An 18,346-nucleotide genomic window follows, 5' to 3' on the forward strand; every position below is an offset into this window, starting at 1 on the left:
GGTGCTACTTTCCAACCTCACCTATAGACGTTATACATCTCTCAGTTTAGGATATTGATAGTGTGCCTTAAGCCTAAATTTGCAGACTGTCATAATAGTTTATTATAAATTCTTAAAACAGTCCTCAAAGCTTTTCCTCTTGAATAGCTGAATTTATAGTTAGAATCTTGTAAAATCCTACATTTTTGTCATTAGGCTGAGACTATCGAGCTTTATATATTGCTGGTGTACAATGAGAGCAAAATCGTGGTAGCTCATTCACTGCATGATTTTTTTGACATTGCCTGGATGTATGGCAATGGCAGCAAGACAGTGGAGAGTGCTGTAGCAAGCACTGTAGCAAGGTGTGCTTCTGCATCACTGGCTTGTAGCCGCAGGACTTTCTGTGGCCCCTTATTTTCCCCTTTGGTTATTTTTATTAACAGGTGCTTCCTCCCCGCTACCCACTTCTGTTTGTGAGTGAAAGATACGGGTTTGGCATGGCTGGTAATGCAATCATGGGAGGTATCCTCCCATTCCAATTTAAGATTTTGTGATTCCCTGTGTAAAAGCAGTGTTGAATTCTGACCTCTCTGACGCCTGCTTGGCTCTTTCCAATTTCTGAGACCACTGCTTAGCTTAATATTTCTGTAATTCTTTCTTATTCTGATGGAGCTGGGCATTTCCTTCCTTGCTCCCCCTGTGCTCGGGGCCCAGTGCCAAGCTTGCCTTTCTCCTTCCCTGGGCGGTAGCTGCCTATTTACAGAGTCCCAAAAGAAGTGGGGCAGGTCCCAGTGCTCTGTTGTGCCACAGCACGGGCCATGCTCCTTTGCATAGTCTCCACTGACTGCAGAAGATGTGAAATAGATAAAGATTATTGGGAGTACTGGGTAAGCCACATAAAGATTTAATTTGAACTGACTAACTTAGATTTCTCCCCTGGGATTCCCCAATAGGTTACAGCACTTAACATTTCTGTTACTACTAAGCAAAACAGGAAGAATGGTAATTGAGTGCAGAGGCAAAGTTACCTTGTTTCTGCTCTAAACTCAGTGTAAAACCATGGAGAGCAGACACTTAGAATATGAGCTTGGAAACTAGAATTAAAATCAGGACTAATCAGTATAAAAGCAATGAAAGGTATTTAGGATTTTAAAGGTTAAAACACACATATATATACACGTTGCAGAAAGAATGTTTAGTTTTAGATTGGTTTCTCTTAAAGGAATGCCTCACTAAGTCCAAAAAATATTTCCCAGCCATTTTCATGTTTTCTTCTTAGCCTGCCAGTTGAGATCTGAATGCGTGGTCTAAGTGGCCACATCTTATCTCTTTCAGCTGCACGTTTTGTCTTTGGAAACAACAGGAGCCCCTGTGTCCTTTATGCATTGTGTTTGATAAGCGGACCGATTTGATTTGCTTGTTGCCCAACTTTCCAGTTTGTCTCCAACCAAACCAAAATTGCCACCTGCTTTTAGAGTCTAAGAATTGGCTGAAAGCCATAATCTAATCAGTGGCCATTTGGGCATCTAGGACAGCTTTTGACACTTGACAGTATTACTAGTAACCAGCCAGCTTGCCTTCTAGGATAAAGAAAAACATATGAGATACATGTGAACATATTCTTTGGCAATGAGCTCCAGGATCATTGAGTTACCAGTCATATCTGCAAGGTTGACTTCACTAGGTTAACCCATGACTCTCACCTGTACCCTTTCACCAATTCTAAACACCAAACAAAATGAGCCGCCAGGCTGTTTTATGTAGTTGAATAAAGCACGAGAGATTAGTCTGCCCTCCGGCGCTGGAAGGGGTGGGTCCTGAACCCACCTGTGGGTGTCTTGAATGAGGCCATGCTGTCTGGAAACGTCTGCATTCTGTCACGTGGCCTACAGTCGGTGTGCACTTGCTTGGTCCTGGGCCTGTGCTGCGCGAGCTTTGGTGTCGTCCTGGTCTCACTACAGCCTGCTCTGACCAGTGCCGGCAGCTCCTCTGTGGCTCCCAGGCCTGGCAGCCCTGCAGTCACCTCACCTGCCTGTGGCCCCAGGGGCACGCTCCCCAGGGGGGGCGGTCTCATGTTCCCACTTTGCTCCCTTCCTCTTCAGATTCTGTTTAGAAGAGGTCTCTTTGAGGTTAAAAACCTGCCATTGATTTCCTTCAACTTCTTTTCTCAATTATCTCATTTTACTAACCTTTGTTGGTTTGATCCTTTTCCTGGGCAAGTGACTTCCTTAACATTGATACTCTTAGAAAAACAGCCTGTTACTTCAATCTTAATACTTTGTTTGCATTTTATTAATTTCATAGTTTTCTGGGGCGGGGTGGGGGAGCTACCTAAAACATGTCCTGAACACCTGCCGTGTGCCAAGCAGCACGCCTGTGCTGCACTCTCGTGGCTCATGCTCGGGACACCTGCACCAGCTTGCTTTCCCCGGCTCTGTTCTCCCGTTCGCAGGAAATTCAGATGAGAACTTCCAGAAGGCAGTTGATGTTCAGTTTCATGGGGTTTGCCGCTGTATTTGTTATAATGTGAGTGAAGACCCATCACCCCTGAAATTTCGGAAAGGGAGAGCTAACTGGCCTATCAGCAGGGACTGGGTGTCAGGAGGGGATGCAGTAATGGAGAGAACATAGGGGACTGATGGAGGAGAAAGGACATAGATATTCCGGCGTCCCTGGAAAGCTGATTTTACACTTCACCAGAGTATAGTACCATTTTATCATGCTGATAGGAGGGAGATCTGGAAGAAATTTTATCTGGCTGGTAGAGGTGTCCACTGAGGCTGCATTTTCAAATCCCTGTTCATTGTGCACAAATCAAATGGGTCTTTGTTGTTTTTCAGCTTCACTGAGTCAGCCTGGAAGGAAAATGCTAGCCTTTCTTTGGGTCAAAGTTACGAAACAAAGCAAAAAAAACAACAAACATAACCTTTCAGAATCTATACAGAGTGACCCCCCTCTCCCCTGCTTTTTGCCCTTTCCCATTTCAAAATGTCACAATTATTAAAGGTTAAATTTTTGGAAGGAACACGTGCTAGCCTATGTGAGAAAACAGTCCATTTTTGGGCTCTATGGGCTCCACGGGACCTATACATTCTTGGTCTCTACATTCACACACAGGCCAATGGGAAACCATTCGAATGTGTTGGTCATAAAGTAGTGTTATGTCGTGGGTCTAGATATATCTGTGCATGCTTGCAAGAATCAGGATGCCTGGCCTGATACGGGGCTTGAAAAGAGTTTGTGCTACTTTAGTGGAGTATCTGGGAGATACCCTCTGAACGCTGAGATGTTTCTAGGGCCAATGGACAGAATGCAGGAAAGTGGGGAAATTTAGGCCACGTGGTCGTTGTTTATGGAGCCACTGGTTTGCTCAGCTGGGAGTGGGTTCCTAACGCACTGGTGACCGTAATGCACCTGGTATACCAATACCGTTTCTCGTGTAGTAGTTTTCCCACACAGCTCAGCTCGGGGCGGCTGGTCTAACTGCAGTGGGCATTCGAAACATTTGGCACAATTGACAAAGATACAGTTCTGGGCCCTATGTCCACAAATTCTGACTCCTTTGGTCTGAAATGAAGCTTCATCTGCCTCTGTAACTAGTAGCTCTGCACATGGCCGTGGCCCACACTTAGAGAAACATCTAGCCTATTACCGTGCAGTTGTGTGTTTTGAGCTGTAGTTTGTTACCAAGTGAGAACTGGGTGAAACTGTTGAAGAACGATGATTGCCACAGGTGTTTCCTGTGTTCTTAATCTCCTGAAGCTGTGGTATTACGCCCTGCCCCACGTCTTTTCTCCCACCCTGTCATTCAGACTGCAGCCCAGCATCATTTTTTTGAGAGATCTACTCCTGAGTAATGGGGGGAGGGAATTTTTTTTTTTTTTTAAGTGGAAGAAACCAAATTTCAAATGCTATAACTCTGTGCTTGAATCTTGTAACAGACTCCTAGGGGCAGTGTCCCCAGCTCCTTCTACCGGGGCAACCTCAACTGCCATTGTCAGGAGAGAGAGGAGGGACCCAGGAACCTTCAAGCCGGGAGGATGGTACTTTGGATCCCTCAACGTGTGATTTACATTAGTGACCCCTAACTTCTCAGAGGAAGACATATCTCAGGTTGCAAAGGGCAGTAAGGGGATAACACAGCTATGTTCTAGAATCCTGGGCTCTCTTCGATACCAAGAGGCTGCTTCTGGCACCGATGATGTTTCTAGCACCAGGTGCTTGGTGACTTGGGACACCCCTGAACCCCACCTGAGCATGAGAGGCAGTCTGGGGTAGGGGAAGAGCCTGGGAAGGGCGTCTAGACTACATTTTCCAACTCTGCGGTTCACTTGTTGAGTCAAATCAGTTTGGGTTGCACAAAGCTAAAGCTGATTTCTTTCCTGCAGAATTCCAAAAGCCTTTGACATGTATAGTGTACTATGCATCTCTAAAAAAGAAATATAAAGTGTTTCCTAAATATATTTGACCGTGGGACCCTTTTGAAATGGAGTAACCTACCAACACCTTGCTGTACAGAGTTTGTGAAATGCTGAACCGGAAGTTACTGTCACTGCACTTTGATCCTGTGTCATTGATCTGTTGATGCTCTCTGGTTCCTGAGATATCCTTGAGGAGGGAACAACATTCCTGGTGGGAGGCCAGAGAGACCAAACAGTGGTATAACACGGAATGGGTACAGGAATCCTAACCTAGCGCTTTCCTTGGGAAGTTCAGGGCCTCTTTCTCCTCTGAGAACAGGTGATGATTCCTGTAAGAACCTGTGATCTGCTCTCAGCTGTCCAGTTGAGGATAACGCTCTGGGTGTGAGCGGCCTTACAAGGACTTCCCCTCTCTCTGTTGTGTTCTGAAAGGCCCCACTTGTCACACAGGGTCTGTTATTTTTCCTGTTGTCCTCAAAACCCCCCTGGTGGCCAGGTGTGATGGGCCTTTGCCTGCCTGCTCTGAGGGCAGGTCTCGAGTGTGGATGGAACTAGCGTGGGCAGGGGGTAGGCTTCCCTGGCTGGGATTTTCTCTTTTTGTTTGCAAAACACTGTTAAAAGATTATTGCCTCCTATCTTGCTGAGGTCCAACTACAGTGCCTGCATTCGACAGAGGGGCCTTCGCCCAAAGGCGAGCAAAACACCAACAAGAGATGTGAGGACCAGCCACACACAGACATCGCACTCGGCTACCTGGCAGGGAAGCAAGCATGTGGGTGGGCACAGGGACGTGACGCCCGTCGTTCAGGCCTGTTTTCAGGAAACTCGAGGCTCTCCAAGGCCCACCACTCAGTCAGACGATGTTGGAATGTCATGGCGAAGGAAAATGGGAACACGAAGATAATCAGTTCCTGGGTCGAAGGCATTTAGAAAGTATGTTCTCAGGCCCTCCATTCTGTTCCCGTCGGGAACCCAGGCTGAGAAGGAAGCTGAGGCAGGGCGAGTGTGAGAGAGCTCTCCTCCCCCAGCCTGGACGGGCTTAGTCCGAGAACAGGCTGGCGAAAGACTTCCTCAGGTTGCGGATGGTTTCCGCCTTGGCCTCGTCCTCGCTCGGGGTCCCACGCTGGGCGGCGTCGGAGGTGCTGAGGCTGTTGGTCAGGGACTGAGATTTGCTGAAACAGAAAGGCAGGGGGGTTGGGGAAGACAAGGCCAAGACTGCCGAGGAAGCGAGTCTCGGGGGCTTGCCTGGAGGCAGATGGACTGGCCCAGTCGCATAGGGTTAGTAAGGCCAGACACCAGGCATTCCAGCGCTTCCGTGGCACTGGGTACAGCAAGCACAGTTTAATCTGCAAGGTGGCGATTGTTACCCTCATTTTTTAGGTTTAGAAATTGGAGCTCACAGAGTCAAGTAACTTGCTCTGTCCTCACAGCAGGCCATGGGGAGCACGGAAAGCTCACCTTCTTTCCGCGACCCTGGCGGTTCAGGTAGCAGGTGTCACCAGAGAGGAGCTTGACTACTCTCCTGCCTGCAGGTGCGAGCCCAGCCTGGAAACTGTAATTGCTGCATCAACATCAGGTTGCAGTTAGTCCCACTGTGATTTCCATCACTTGGTTGGGAATCAGGAGGTCTGTGTTCTAGACCCTTCTCTGCCATTGGATGTCTACGGCCTGGGGCAAGTGACTTACCTTCTCAGGGCCTCCTTGACCTCATCTGTAGAATGACCCTCAGGCCTCTTCTGGCTCTGACACTCGGGGCTTCAATTCCCACCTCTGCTCCGAAGCCTTTATTGCCAATGCCACCCTCACCCCCATGTGGAATTGTCACAGTGCCGCATCTGGAACCACCGTGTGCCATTCTGTGTGTGCTGCACCAGTGCCAGCCTGCGGCCACTGCTTACTGAGCAACGCCTGTGTGCCAGGCCTAGTGCTAGGTGACAGGGGTGAGGGACGAGTGTGCTTCAGGCCCTGCCCTCGAGAGACTCACAGTCTAGTGAAGGTGACACAAGTCTAAGAGGTCTGCACACGATCTTGTCATCACGTTAAAAACTGAAATCCTCTTTAAATCAGGGACCATCTTTTACCCCTTGCTTTCTAACCCTTCACAGAGCCTTACCCGGGACAAGGCACAGAGTGGGCATTTGGCAAAGACCTGCTGACTTGAATTGAACCAAATGCTTTGCAGCAGTAAGTCCGGAGACTTAAGAGTTTCTAGCTAGATTACTGTAAGGTCAGTGACCAAACCGAGCTTAAGTCCCAAAAGGTCTGTCCTGTGATTAGCTAAGCTGACCTTTTTACATGGTGACAGGCGGTACACAGACATGCCTCTATGGCGCCAGCAGCATTCTGAGCACTAACTGTGCATAAACTCACTTTAATCCTTGTAATAACCATGTGGGGCTAATGTCCCCATTTTGCATGTGAGGAAATTGAAAGCACAGAGAGGTTAAGCCACTTATCTGAGATTCTGTCATTTCTAAGTGGTAGAGCTGGGATTTGAACCCAGGCCATCTGACCAGAACCTGTGCTCTCAACTGCTATGTCATATAGCCTAGAGGGCCACTTGCTAGTACCTATCAGACTAAAACTACATTTATCCTTCGATCGAACAATACCATTTCAGGTATTTTCTCTACAGTGCATCCTGCAATTATGAAAGTAGATGGTCAAGGTTATTACTTGCAGCATTATTTGTAAGAACAAACCAAGTTTCTATTTATGGTGGATTAGTTAGATAAATCATAGTACAACTATACAGTGGCGTACTATACAGCCATGAAAAAGGAGAAAATTTCAATGAACTGGGTGGAAGAGCTCCAGGATTTATTGTTAAACATGAAAAGCAAGGAGCACAATGATTCGTATAGTGAATACTATTTGCATAAATGGGGGAGGGGATCAAAACATCTATTTTTGTATTTGCATAAACCCACTGAAAGGACACACAAGGGACCAACAAAAGTGGTCATTTCTAGGGAACTGGGGAGCAAAGCATTGGATGAGAATGGGGTGGGAGTGAGGCTTTTCAATGTATATCTTTGATATCATTGATATCTTTTAGATCTTTGAATTACATGAACCTATTACCTATTCAAAAAAATTATTGTTAGTGTGATCCCTGGACTTCACATCCTAGATTCAATCCCAGCTCTTCTACTTGCTAACAGTAGAAGCTTTGGCAAGTTATTGAATCTTTCCTACTTACTTATCTGTACAATGGGAATAATAATACTTATTAACTCTTAAGCTTGGGGGAACTTAAAAAACCCAACTAGGTAAGGTACTTGGCTCATAGGAAGTGGACAGGAGCTGTTAGTTGTGAAACAATGCTGATCAATGTGAGTGTCTGGAGTTGAAGGAAGGCAGAGTGTTGCAAAGAAAACTCATTTGAGATCTCTCTTTGGACCTCAAACCAAGAGATGGGCCCAAGAGGAAATAGCATGTGTATGTGTATTGTGATGGGTGATTTACAAAAATGGCAACAATTCCTCCTCTCCCTGTAGCCCACCCTTTTGCAATGGGACTTTGTAGCTCCTCCCTCAAGAGTCTATTTCCCCACCTCTTGGCCCCCACAGTGGCTTGGCCCTGTGACTTGCTTTGACCAAAAGCATTTGATGGAATAACAATGTGTAACTCCCAAGGCTGGGCCTCCTCAAGAGGCCTTGACACTTCTATTTTTCCCCTTTTGGAAAACAGTTCTATCATGTGAGAAAGCTTGGCGGTGCCCTGGGGAGGATGAGATCCCATGGAGAGAGAGGCCCAGCTGACAGCCAGCACCAGCAAGCAGGGGAGTGTGTGAGGCCGTCCTGGACCATCCAGCCCTGGCAACGCTGCCAGATGACTGCAGCTGTGTGCGTGATCCTAGGGATCTGGTAGGGCTGCCAGATTTAGCAGATAAAAATATAGGACACCCAGTTAAATTTGAATTTCAGATGAAAAACAAAGACTTTTTAAAGTATAAGTATATTCCATGCAATATTTGGGGCATCCTTATACTCAAAATCATCCATTGTTTTTCTAAAATTTAAATCTAACTGGGTACCTTATGTTTTATCTGGCAACTCTATAGGAGACACCAGCAAAAGAACCTTCCAGCTGAGCTCAACTCAGAATAAACTGATGAAACAAAAAATTATGAGCAAAGAAAATGGTTGTTTTCTTAAGCCACTAAGTTTAGGGGTGGTTTGTTATGCGGCAAGAGATAACCAATGCATGCATGTATACATGGAGGGTCATGGTAGGGCCTAATCTATGCTCTCACCTTGCTGGGCCCTCCCCACAAATTCCACCCTCTACACCTGTTTTTACCTATTTAAAGTCCAGGTGAGGCCCCATGAGGTCTTCCTTTGTCTCTGAGTCCCTGCCCGTGTACCCCACCTCCACCCTATCCCCTTTCCAATTCCCAAAGCACTTACTTGAGGTGGGGGTGGGGTGGCACAGGCTTCTTGGACTCTTCGCCCTGCTGAGAGGTGCTGCGGCCCTGCACGGGGGGCCGGGGCTGTGAGGTGAGGGCGGCGCCTGGCTTGGAGGCCTGGTTTGGGGAGGCGCCGCCGGATGCCCGGGACAGCTGCGGAGAGCCTGGTGACCTTTGCTGCTGTGGAGATCCCGACTGGGGGCTCAGGGGCTGCTGGCCTTGTGGGGACAGCCTCTGTTGGGAGGGGCTTCCAGATCTCTGGGGCTGGGGAGACTGAGCTTGGCGAGGGCCCCCTACAGAGCCAAAAAATATAAAAGGTTAAGCTCCAGTTTTTTCTTAGGATAAACATGGCTATACATAAATAATGCTGCTTCAAGGATGTTCATGACAGTGTTTCTTTAGAAACAGTGAAAAACTGAAAACAGTATAAATATCTAACGATAGGGAAATACTTAGGAGCATTAAAATCTATCCATATAATAGAATATGCTGTGGTCATCATATATGATGTGGCCAAACAATATTAAATGATATAGGACATTGCTGATAATATATGCTAAATACATACTGCTAAACAACAAAAAAGAAGCTTAAGAACAGGACATACTGTTTTGTTCCCTTTTGGCACATATGTATAAGAGCTATGTGAAAAGGACAGACTGGAAGGTTGTACACTAACTAAAGCCAGCGTGTCTCAAATTTAAATGTGCATATGAATCACTGGGGCGTCTTGTCAAAATAGGGATTCTAGTACAGTAGGTCTGGGGTGGTGCTGTGGACTGAGCTGTGTCCCCCCAAATTCTCAAGTTGAAGCCCTAACCCTCAGTGCGACTGTATTTGGAGATAGGGTCTTTAAGGAGCTAATAAGGTTAAATGAGGTCATGAGGGTGGGGCCCTGATCTCACAGGACTGGTGTCCCTATAAAAAGGCGCAGAGACATCAAGAGTGTGCAGGTGCCGGGCACAGAGGAGAGGCCATGTGAGGACACGGCAAGAAGGCTGCCTCTGCAAGCCAAGAGAGAAGCTGCACCAGAAACCAACTCTGCCAGCGCCTTGATCTTGAACTTCCAGCCTCCAGAACTGTGAAAAAATACATTTCTGTGGTTCAAGGCCCTCAGTCTATGGTATTTTGTTATTAAGGCAGCCTGAGCAGACTAATATAATATAGTATAGGGATTTTAGGATTTTGTTTGTTTCTTTTCTTTTTTTTTTAAACTATACCACACAGGGGTGCCCTGAGTCCTTGTAACATCTTCATGCGAATTAAGAAAAGGCAGCTTCTTCCAGTGGAAGCAGCTCTGAGCCAGGCGCCAGGGGAGAAAGGACTGGATTTCAGGCAACCTCCCCCTTTAGACATCGAGGCAGCTGGGCACATTCTCAGAGGGCACAGCCTGTATGTCCGGTGACTCTAAACCCACACTGGCACCAGGAGCCCCAGGTCCTGACTCAAGCCTTGCCATTAACTTGCTGTGTGACTGTGGGTAAGTCACTCCTCTCGGGGCTTCTGGGCCCTCATTTGTAAAACGAGGTTGTTGGACTACACAGCAAACATCCCCCCCACTTTGTGAGCCTGCAGAGCACTTTCTGGGCTGGATTCAATTGCAGCACCAGTTTAGCAACTGATTGTATGTGGCTTTGGTTCATTACCTCTTTCGTGACTATATGTCCCAGGAGACTGGAGGACACACCGATCTCAAACTCAAGCACCTATAAGCTCAAGCAGGTGCTTAAATAAATAAAGCAGGTGAGCGTTAAGAAAAATAATATGGTTTTAAGAAATTTTCCCAATTGAGACAGAAACATCGTATTTCCCTAAAGAGGTACAAGCATAAAGAAAGTGATGCTCCCTGTCACCATGGAAGTGACAACAGGGAGGAGCAGGGCCGGAGGCAACTAGAGGTGGCCTGGCCCTTAGGAACGCCAGGGGACAGCTGTGATGTGGGAACACAGGCCCACAGTTTCTAGAGCTTCTGCCCTACTAGGAGAAGCTGGAAATCTAGATGTCGAAGTAAAACCTCCTGATTTCTACATGCTGGTTACTTTTTGGTTTTCTAAACCCACTGGAGGTCAAAGAAAACATTTGTTTTCTACTTTTTTCTTACATTCACCCCCTGCCCCTTCCCAGGTGGCTATCTTGGAAAATCTGGATGCTCATTCATTAATTCATTAACCATTTGCTGATTCCTTATTATACACTTGGGAATCATCAAGAGACACTCTGGTTATTTCTTTTAGCTTCCTGGCAAACCAAAAAATTTGGTATTTTTTTATTCGAGCGCATATAAAAAATATTAACTTATATGTAGATAGTATTTGCCTAAGCACAGGATTGGTGCTGACAAATTAAGTTTATTAAAAGCAACTTTCACTTTTACTGACTGGAAATGAACAGCGAGTTCAAAATAAGTTAATAATGTGATCTTGTTATTTGGGGAACTCAATGAAAGTGTTGTTTTTAAATTAGCCTTGTTATTTTTAATCTGAATGTAAATTCACCGGGCATTTTCTTTAGTTACCTTAATTGGTTTTAAATTGATTGTTTTTCAACTCACTAAAAGTGTGTTTAGCCTCATGTCCCTTAAAATAATATCTCTTTATCAGGCATGTTTCTACTCTGGGCTAGAGAGGAAATCGGAATACAGTAGTTCTCTGTTTTAAAAGGGCTCTGTTCAAATGTGTTTTTAAAAAGTAAGTCCTGGGGCAGAGCGGGAAAGGAGGGGCCGGGCAGAGGCCCTGCCAGGAGCCTGGTGGGGTGAGGAAGAAGCAGTTTTTGAACATTTGTAACTACGGAATTATTGCTGGGCAGGAGGGCAGTGGGGCTGCATCGGTTATAAGGATTGTTAATGACAATCACTGAGAGCAACATGTATAAGACACAAGTCATTAGTAGTCAGAGTCACATAATAGTAATAGCAAATTATTAGCAGTAAGAACTAACACTTTCTAGGCACTACTGTGTCAGCTTCACCTGCATTAGCTCGTGGACAATTCCCCATCGTTAGATGTGGCAGCTTTATTTCCTCCTTTGCCTTGGGGAAACTGAGGCTTGGAGAAGTAACGTGACTTGCCCAAGACCGAAAAGGCAGCTGAGACATGGAACTGGATTCAAAAACACACATATCTGCTTGAAGAAGAATACTAATGTTCATTTATATAGGCATACCTTGTTTTATTGGGCTTCATTTTATTGTGATTCGCAGATACAGTTTTTCATAAATTGAAGGTTTGTGGCAACTCTGTGTTGACCAAATCTGTCAGTGTCATTTTTTCCAACATCATGTGCACAAACCTGTGTCTCTGGCCACATTTTGGTAATTCTCAAACATTTCAAACTTTCATTATTTTTATGTATGTGATGGCTAGTAATTTCAGTAAAAGTGAAAATTTTTTAATAAATAATTTTTAGCACCAGTCCTGTGCTTTAGGCAAATATTAATACTTTCTATTTATAAGTTAATATTTTTTTATATGTGGTCAAATAAAAAATACCAAGTGTTTTGCTTTGCCAAGAAGCTGAAAGAAATAACCAGGATGTCTCTTGATGAAGCCTAGGTGAGTAATAGGGAATCAACAAATGGTTAATGAATTAATGAATGAGCATATGTATCTGTGATCAGTGGTCTTTGATGTTACTATTGCAATTGTTTTGGGGTGCCATGAACCATGCCCATATAAGATATTGAACTTAATCAATAAATGTGTGTGTTCTGACTATTCCACCCACTCACACGGCCATTCCGTCTGTCTCTCTTCCTCTCCTTGGCCTCCCTATTCCCTGAGACAGAACAATATTGAAATCAGGCCAATTGATAACCGTACAATGGCCTCTAAATGTTCAAGTGAAAGGAAGATTCACACATCTCTGACTTTAAGTAAAAAACTAGGAATGATTAAGCTTAGTGAGGAAGGAGTGTTGAAAGTCGAGACAGGCTGAAAGCTAGGCCTCTGTGCCAAAAAGTTAGCCAAGTTGTGAATGCAAACGAGAAGTTCTTGAAGGAAATCGAAAGTGCTATTCCAGTGCACACACGACTGATAAGAAAGTGAAACAGCCTTACTGCTGATACGAAGGAAGCTTGAGTGGTCTGGATAGATCAAACCAGCTACCACATTTCCTTAAGCCCAAGCCTAATCCAGAGCAAGACCCTAGCTCTCTTCAATTCTGTGAAGGCTGAGAGAGGTGAGGAAGCCGCAGAAGAAAAGTTTGAAGCTAGCAGAGGTTGGTGCACGAGGTTTAAGGAAAGAAGCCATCCTCATAACATAAAAGTGCACAGTGAAGCAGCAAGTGCTGACGTAGAAGCTGCAGCAAATTATGAATGCAGATGGTCTAGCTAAGATCATTGGTAAAGGTGGCTACACTGAACAACAGATTTTCAATGTAGAGAAAACAGCCTACTGTTAGAGGAAGATGCCATCTGGGGCTTTCATAACTAGAGAGAAGTCAGTGCTTGGCTTCAAAGCTTCAAAGGACAGGCTAACTCTCTTGTTAGTGGCTAATGTAGCTGGCAACTTAAAGTTGAATCCAGTACTCATTGGCCGTTCTAAAAATCCTAGGGCCCTTAAGAATTATGCTAAATCTTCTCTGCCCGTGCTCATTAACAGAACAAGAAAGCCTGGATGGCAGCACATCTGTTTACAGCACGGTTTAGTGAATATTTTAAGCCCGATGTTGAGACCTACTGCTCAGAAAAAAAGATTTCTTTCCAAATATTACTGCTCATTGACAATGTTCCTGGTCACCCAAGCACTCTGATGGAGATGTACAAGGAGATTAATGTTGTTTTCATGCCTGCTAACACAGCATCCCTTCTGCAGCTCATAGATCAAGGAGTGATTTTGACTTTCAAGTCTTACCATTTACTTCATCACAGGCTACAGAGAAATCTTTTGTGAAAGAATGAGTCAATGGATGTGGCAAACTTCATTGTTGTCCTTATTTTCAGAAATTGCCCCAGCGACCTCAGCCACCACCCTGATCCGTCAGCAGCCATGGATGTGGAAGGAAGACCCTCCACCAGCTAAAAGATGACTCGCTGCAGGCTCAATGATTGTTAGAATTTTTTTAGCAATAAATTGTCTTATAATTAAGATGCGTACATAGCTTTTTTTAGACATAATGCTATTGTACATTAAGACACTACAGTATGATGTAAACATAACTGTTATAGGCACAGGGAAATAAAAAAATTTATGTGACTTGCTTTTATTGTGATACTTTCTTCATTGTGGTGGTCTGGAATTGAGCTTGGATACCTCTGAGCTATGCCTGTACACACTTGTGCACAATTATACAATTTCCCTTTTCTTAAATACTATCTGCTTTTCCAGGAAGAGAAGTACAGACAAGAAAGATGGATAGGACATTTTATCTAAGACCTGTAAACGAGGAAGCCATTTGGTGCCCAAGGCTGATTTTCCCCAAGAAGCGATGGATCTGTGGCTTTAATAATCATGACTGGGAAGGCCCCAACGTGATAGAACTACCTTCTTTCCGACAGGTTTTAGAGCATATCCTTCAAAGATTGCAATGAACGTGCTCTGAAGTTCCATGCTGGTGCCAGAGCGGTGACTGTGCCCAGAAGGTTTTGATTGCGAGAGAGAACACAGGCGTGAGAACACCCTAGCGGCTGACAGTCCTCGAGAAAGTTACTTAGCTGTTGCCATGATTTTCCTTCATGTTGTTACCAATAGTTCATCCATTCTTTAACAAAGGGTGACGTTTATGTAGTAATGCTGGAATATTTTTGAGGAGGAATTTCAATTGACAAGGTTATATATAATGTTCCATTTTCCTTTCTTTCTCACTCTAGCTGGTTGACTCACAGATCTCTAATCAGGCACCACCTGTTGCTATGAATGAATACTTTCTAGAAGGTCTGAAAGGCCAGACTGGTAAATGCACCATTTTCCTGTTGTGCCTCTTTCGGCAAAGCCTCAGCTTCCACCTCTGTAAAAACGAAATACTGTTTTCACTGTAGAGTGGCTGGGAGGATGAAAGTGACAAACTAGATGGGACAGTCCCCAGCACAGAGCTCGGTGCATATTTGGTGTGTAATAAGTTTACTTTCTGTTTCCTGTTTTCCTTTCCTGACTGTAAGGGGCTGACAAACCTCATAGTCTCATTCATGCTGCGTCCGGAGTGAGCAAGCGTACTCCGTGGATCAGCTATGAAGACGGCCTTTCCCAGAGTGCCTTCTGGAAACCACACGTGGGCCCCCCAATGCATTCAGCATCCTCACTGACAGGGTTTCGCTCAGTGGCTTGTCCTGGGCCGTACATACCTTGTGGAGGGGGGCGTGGCTGGGGCTGTCCTAGCTGGGCTTGCCCTGGGGACTTTGCTGATTTCATCTGCGGAGCCTAGAGCAGGGGAAGAGAAAAGAAGTCTGTTGATCTCACCACAGCCATTGACTTCCTGGGCGGGAGGACAGTATTTATAAAGATCTTATTCCTGAGATAAGACTAACATAAAGTATAGAGTTCTGGGGTGTATAGCGTGATGAAGTTCTGCACGTGTATACATGGGTGTAACCACAGCCCGGATCAAGACACAGAACATTCCCGTGGAGAAGCTGTCCCACGCCCCCTTCCAGGCAGCAACCCCCTCGTGTATAACTGTTATTCTGTTGTCTATTGTCATAGATTACTTTTCGTGGGAAAAGTGGGGGTTTTGAGACTTGCTTTGCCAGAAAGCTGGGCAGCTGGCAAATTCTTTGGAGAATAATCTGGTGGTCCACAGTGGGGGCTGCGGAGGGGAGGAGCTACGGGAGGGCTCCAGCCGAGGTCGGGGGCTGGGGGAACGGAAGACACAATAGTCTCTATTGACTGCTGTCCTGGGAGCACACAGAGGGCACGTGTGTACATGTGCTCTTGCATGCGTGTGCACACGCACATCCTGCTCAGGCCCAGGATGGAGGGCACGGAGGGGACAGCCGTCAATAATCTCTGCCCACAGACGTCTGAAGGCCAGTTGGGACCAGATTGTTCTCTCCAGGGTGGTGGAGGGAGGAAGGGCCCCTGGAAGCCTCCTGCATTCTGCCATCGGGGCTGGCTGCAGATGATCTCCTCGTGCCTGGGCTCTGTCCACACCCCATTGCTTTCTCCTCAAGGTGGTTCCTTCCTGGGGGTGTCTCCTTTGGGTCCAGGGGCTCCCCATTCCCAGACAGCCAGTGTTTCTTGCAAGTACAAAGTCTCCTTTGCTCCCAAGGCCCTTACCCAAGGTCTCAGGGGCGAGGGCACTGTGCCTCCTGGCATCAGGAGTTGGCTCATTTTGGAGACAACAAGGTCGGCCATCAGCTGTTTGTCCTCTTCCACGTGCTCTCCGATCAGGGGCATCGAGCTGTCCATGACCTGCGGGAAGGAAAGGAGTCTGAGGGACCCCCCAGGCCTCCTGGCGGTTGGGCAGCACATCCCGGGAGTGCCGGCTCAGGGCTCAGGACAGAGGTGACCGCCAGATGGCGACGTCCTCCATGCAAACCTCCGGCCAGCTCCTCCCGCTGGGACTGGGCCCCGCGGAGACCTCCAGCTCGCTGGTTGCGGGTTCGTGCAGCCTACAGTTGCTGGACTACAGCGGCCGGGGAGCCTCTGCTGACCTTCTCTGCACTTTGCTTTGGGGAGCCGCTCTCCGCCCCCTCCTTTCCCACCCTGGCCCCCTCCGGGCTTGGGGCTGGCCTCCTCTGCCTTGGCCGAGGTCAAGGCTGTCCACAAAGCCGGAAACAGTGAAGGTGGGGGCTCGATCTAGACCAAAAAATGACACAGGCTGGAGCTGACCCAGGGTTCAGAGGGAAGAGGGAAGAGGAAAGGCCTGTTCTCCGGGGCCCTTGCAGAACATACGCCAGGAGCAAAACTCATTCCCCAGGGAGCCGGGCTGTTCTCGGAGGAAGCAGAATGCTTGTATGGGGAGGCGCCTCAGGGATCCTAGCTGCCCCTTCTGCTCTTTTTACAGATGGAGCAACTGAGGCCCAGAGATGGGAAGGGTCTTGCCCAGGGTCACACAGGCCAACGATGCACAGGATTGCTCCAGCACGGGCGGCTATGGGAGGTCTTAAAGGGGTGTCTGTCAGGCCTTGGTAGATAAGAGAAATGGCTGGGTTTGTCACCTGCCCTCTCCCCCTCCACTGTAGGAATCCAGCCGCCCCTGCTCACCTCCACCACCTCTGTCACTCACTGTCTTCTCTCCTGTTTTCCTGAGCTTTGGATTCATCGGAGTCTCGCTTCCCTCAAGGTCCTTATGCATGTCCTTCCCTCTAGCCACTCTTTACCTGGCTAACTCCTTCTCATCCAGCAGGGACACCTAGCTAGCTCTTCCTCCAGGAAGCCCTCTCTGACTGCACGAGCTCTGACGAGCCACCTCGCACCTGTACTCCTGCTGTCCTCAGTCTGGCTGTCCCACTGGACAGCTCATCCCACACGCTGTCATCTTCTGTTTACTGTGTCTTCACAACCGGACTGTGAGTCCCCAGAGTCAGGGAGGGGCTCTGTGTCCTGTTAAACAGGTATGCCCCCAATAAATACCTGCCAAGTGGAGGAATGAGAGGTCCTTGCAATAAGCCTTGCTCATAAGGAGGATACTAACAAGTGCTATATTTTACTGAGCACTTACTATGTGCTAAGCACTGGGTGTGGATGATCTTGCATAAATCTCAGAATAGCTCTTTAAGGTAGGGGCTATTATTATCCTCATTTGAGGGTCAAAGAAGGGGCGAGTGGCAAGTTCAAGAACCCATTGCTAGCAATCCATGATGCTTGCATCTCACCAGGCTAATTCTCACCAAGCACTGTGGCAAGAGCCGGAAAGAGAAGACCTGGGTTGCAGGCTTAGGTTCTGCCATGGACTTGCTGTGTGATCTTGGGTGAGTCTCTTTTCCTCTATGGGCCTCTTGTTTTCTCAACTGTGAACTGAGGGGTTTGGGCATCTGCTAAGACCCTGCCAGCTGGGCCTTTTTGGGGTCTGTGATCTAAAGCACCCACTGTGGTTGGGAGGCTGGAAAGCAAACTCAAGGATGTGAATACAGATTCTAGCAGGGGTCTGAGACTCTCCTTGAATTGAGCTTCTTGTGGGCTGCACCTGGGCTGGACGTCCGGGGACCCCAGCGCCCAGCACACAGACGGTCTCTCGGTCGACGTTGGCTGAGCTGTTATGGCTGTGGGCTGTCTCGAATGGACATGGGCTTCCTACACCCTGTCTGTCCTCCCTCCCCCTGCCCCTGACACCCCTTTCTTTTCTGGTTTCTGTTTCCTGAGTTCCCTGCAGTGGAAAACAGCCGCCACAAGGAACCTGAGGTCAGGGAATTTTGGAATCCCCAGGGTAGACACAGCCAAAGGAAGTGGACACTCTGGTCTCCCCAGAGAAACATTTTTCCAGTGAGCAATGTCATTCCCGGGACAGGTTAGAGAGGACAAGTTCAAGGGTCTTTCCCCTGAGTATTTCACTGTAAGGATCATCACAAAACATTTCACACAAACTTTCTGTTCTCACCACAGAGGTGGCTGAGGAAGTCGGTATTTTTAGATCTCTTCTCCCTTTTTTTCCCTTCCTG

The 18,346-nt window shown here is 47.0% G+C and overlaps 1 protein-coding gene across 2 annotated transcripts in view; it reads right to left on the minus strand.

Annotated features, from left to right (window-relative positions):
* Window positions 1–5,442: 5,442 nt before the first annotated feature.
* The window catches only part of SYN3 (synapsin III), a 377,990-nt gene continuing 365,086 nt past the window's right edge, over window positions 5,443–18,346 (minus strand). For both annotated transcript variants that reach the window (XM_069490347.1, XM_069490346.1), the window contains exons 10-13: window positions 16,023–16,157; window positions 15,092–15,167; window positions 8,816–9,107; window positions 5,443–5,575 (exon numbers count right to left, since the gene is read on the minus strand). In XM_069490347.1, coding sequence (XP_069346448.1) covers window positions 5,443–5,575; window positions 8,816–9,107; window positions 15,092–15,167; window positions 16,023–16,157 — 636 coding nt within the window. The remainder of the gene's footprint in view (window positions 5,576–8,815; window positions 9,108–15,091; window positions 15,168–16,022; window positions 16,158–18,346) is intronic.

The sequence above is a fragment of the Eulemur rufifrons genome, chromosome 16 (genome assembly GCF_041146395.1).
Source record: "Eulemur rufifrons isolate Redbay chromosome 16, OSU_ERuf_1, whole genome shotgun sequence".
Taxonomy (NCBI): Eukaryota; Metazoa; Chordata; class Mammalia; order Primates; family Lemuridae; genus Eulemur; species Eulemur rufifrons.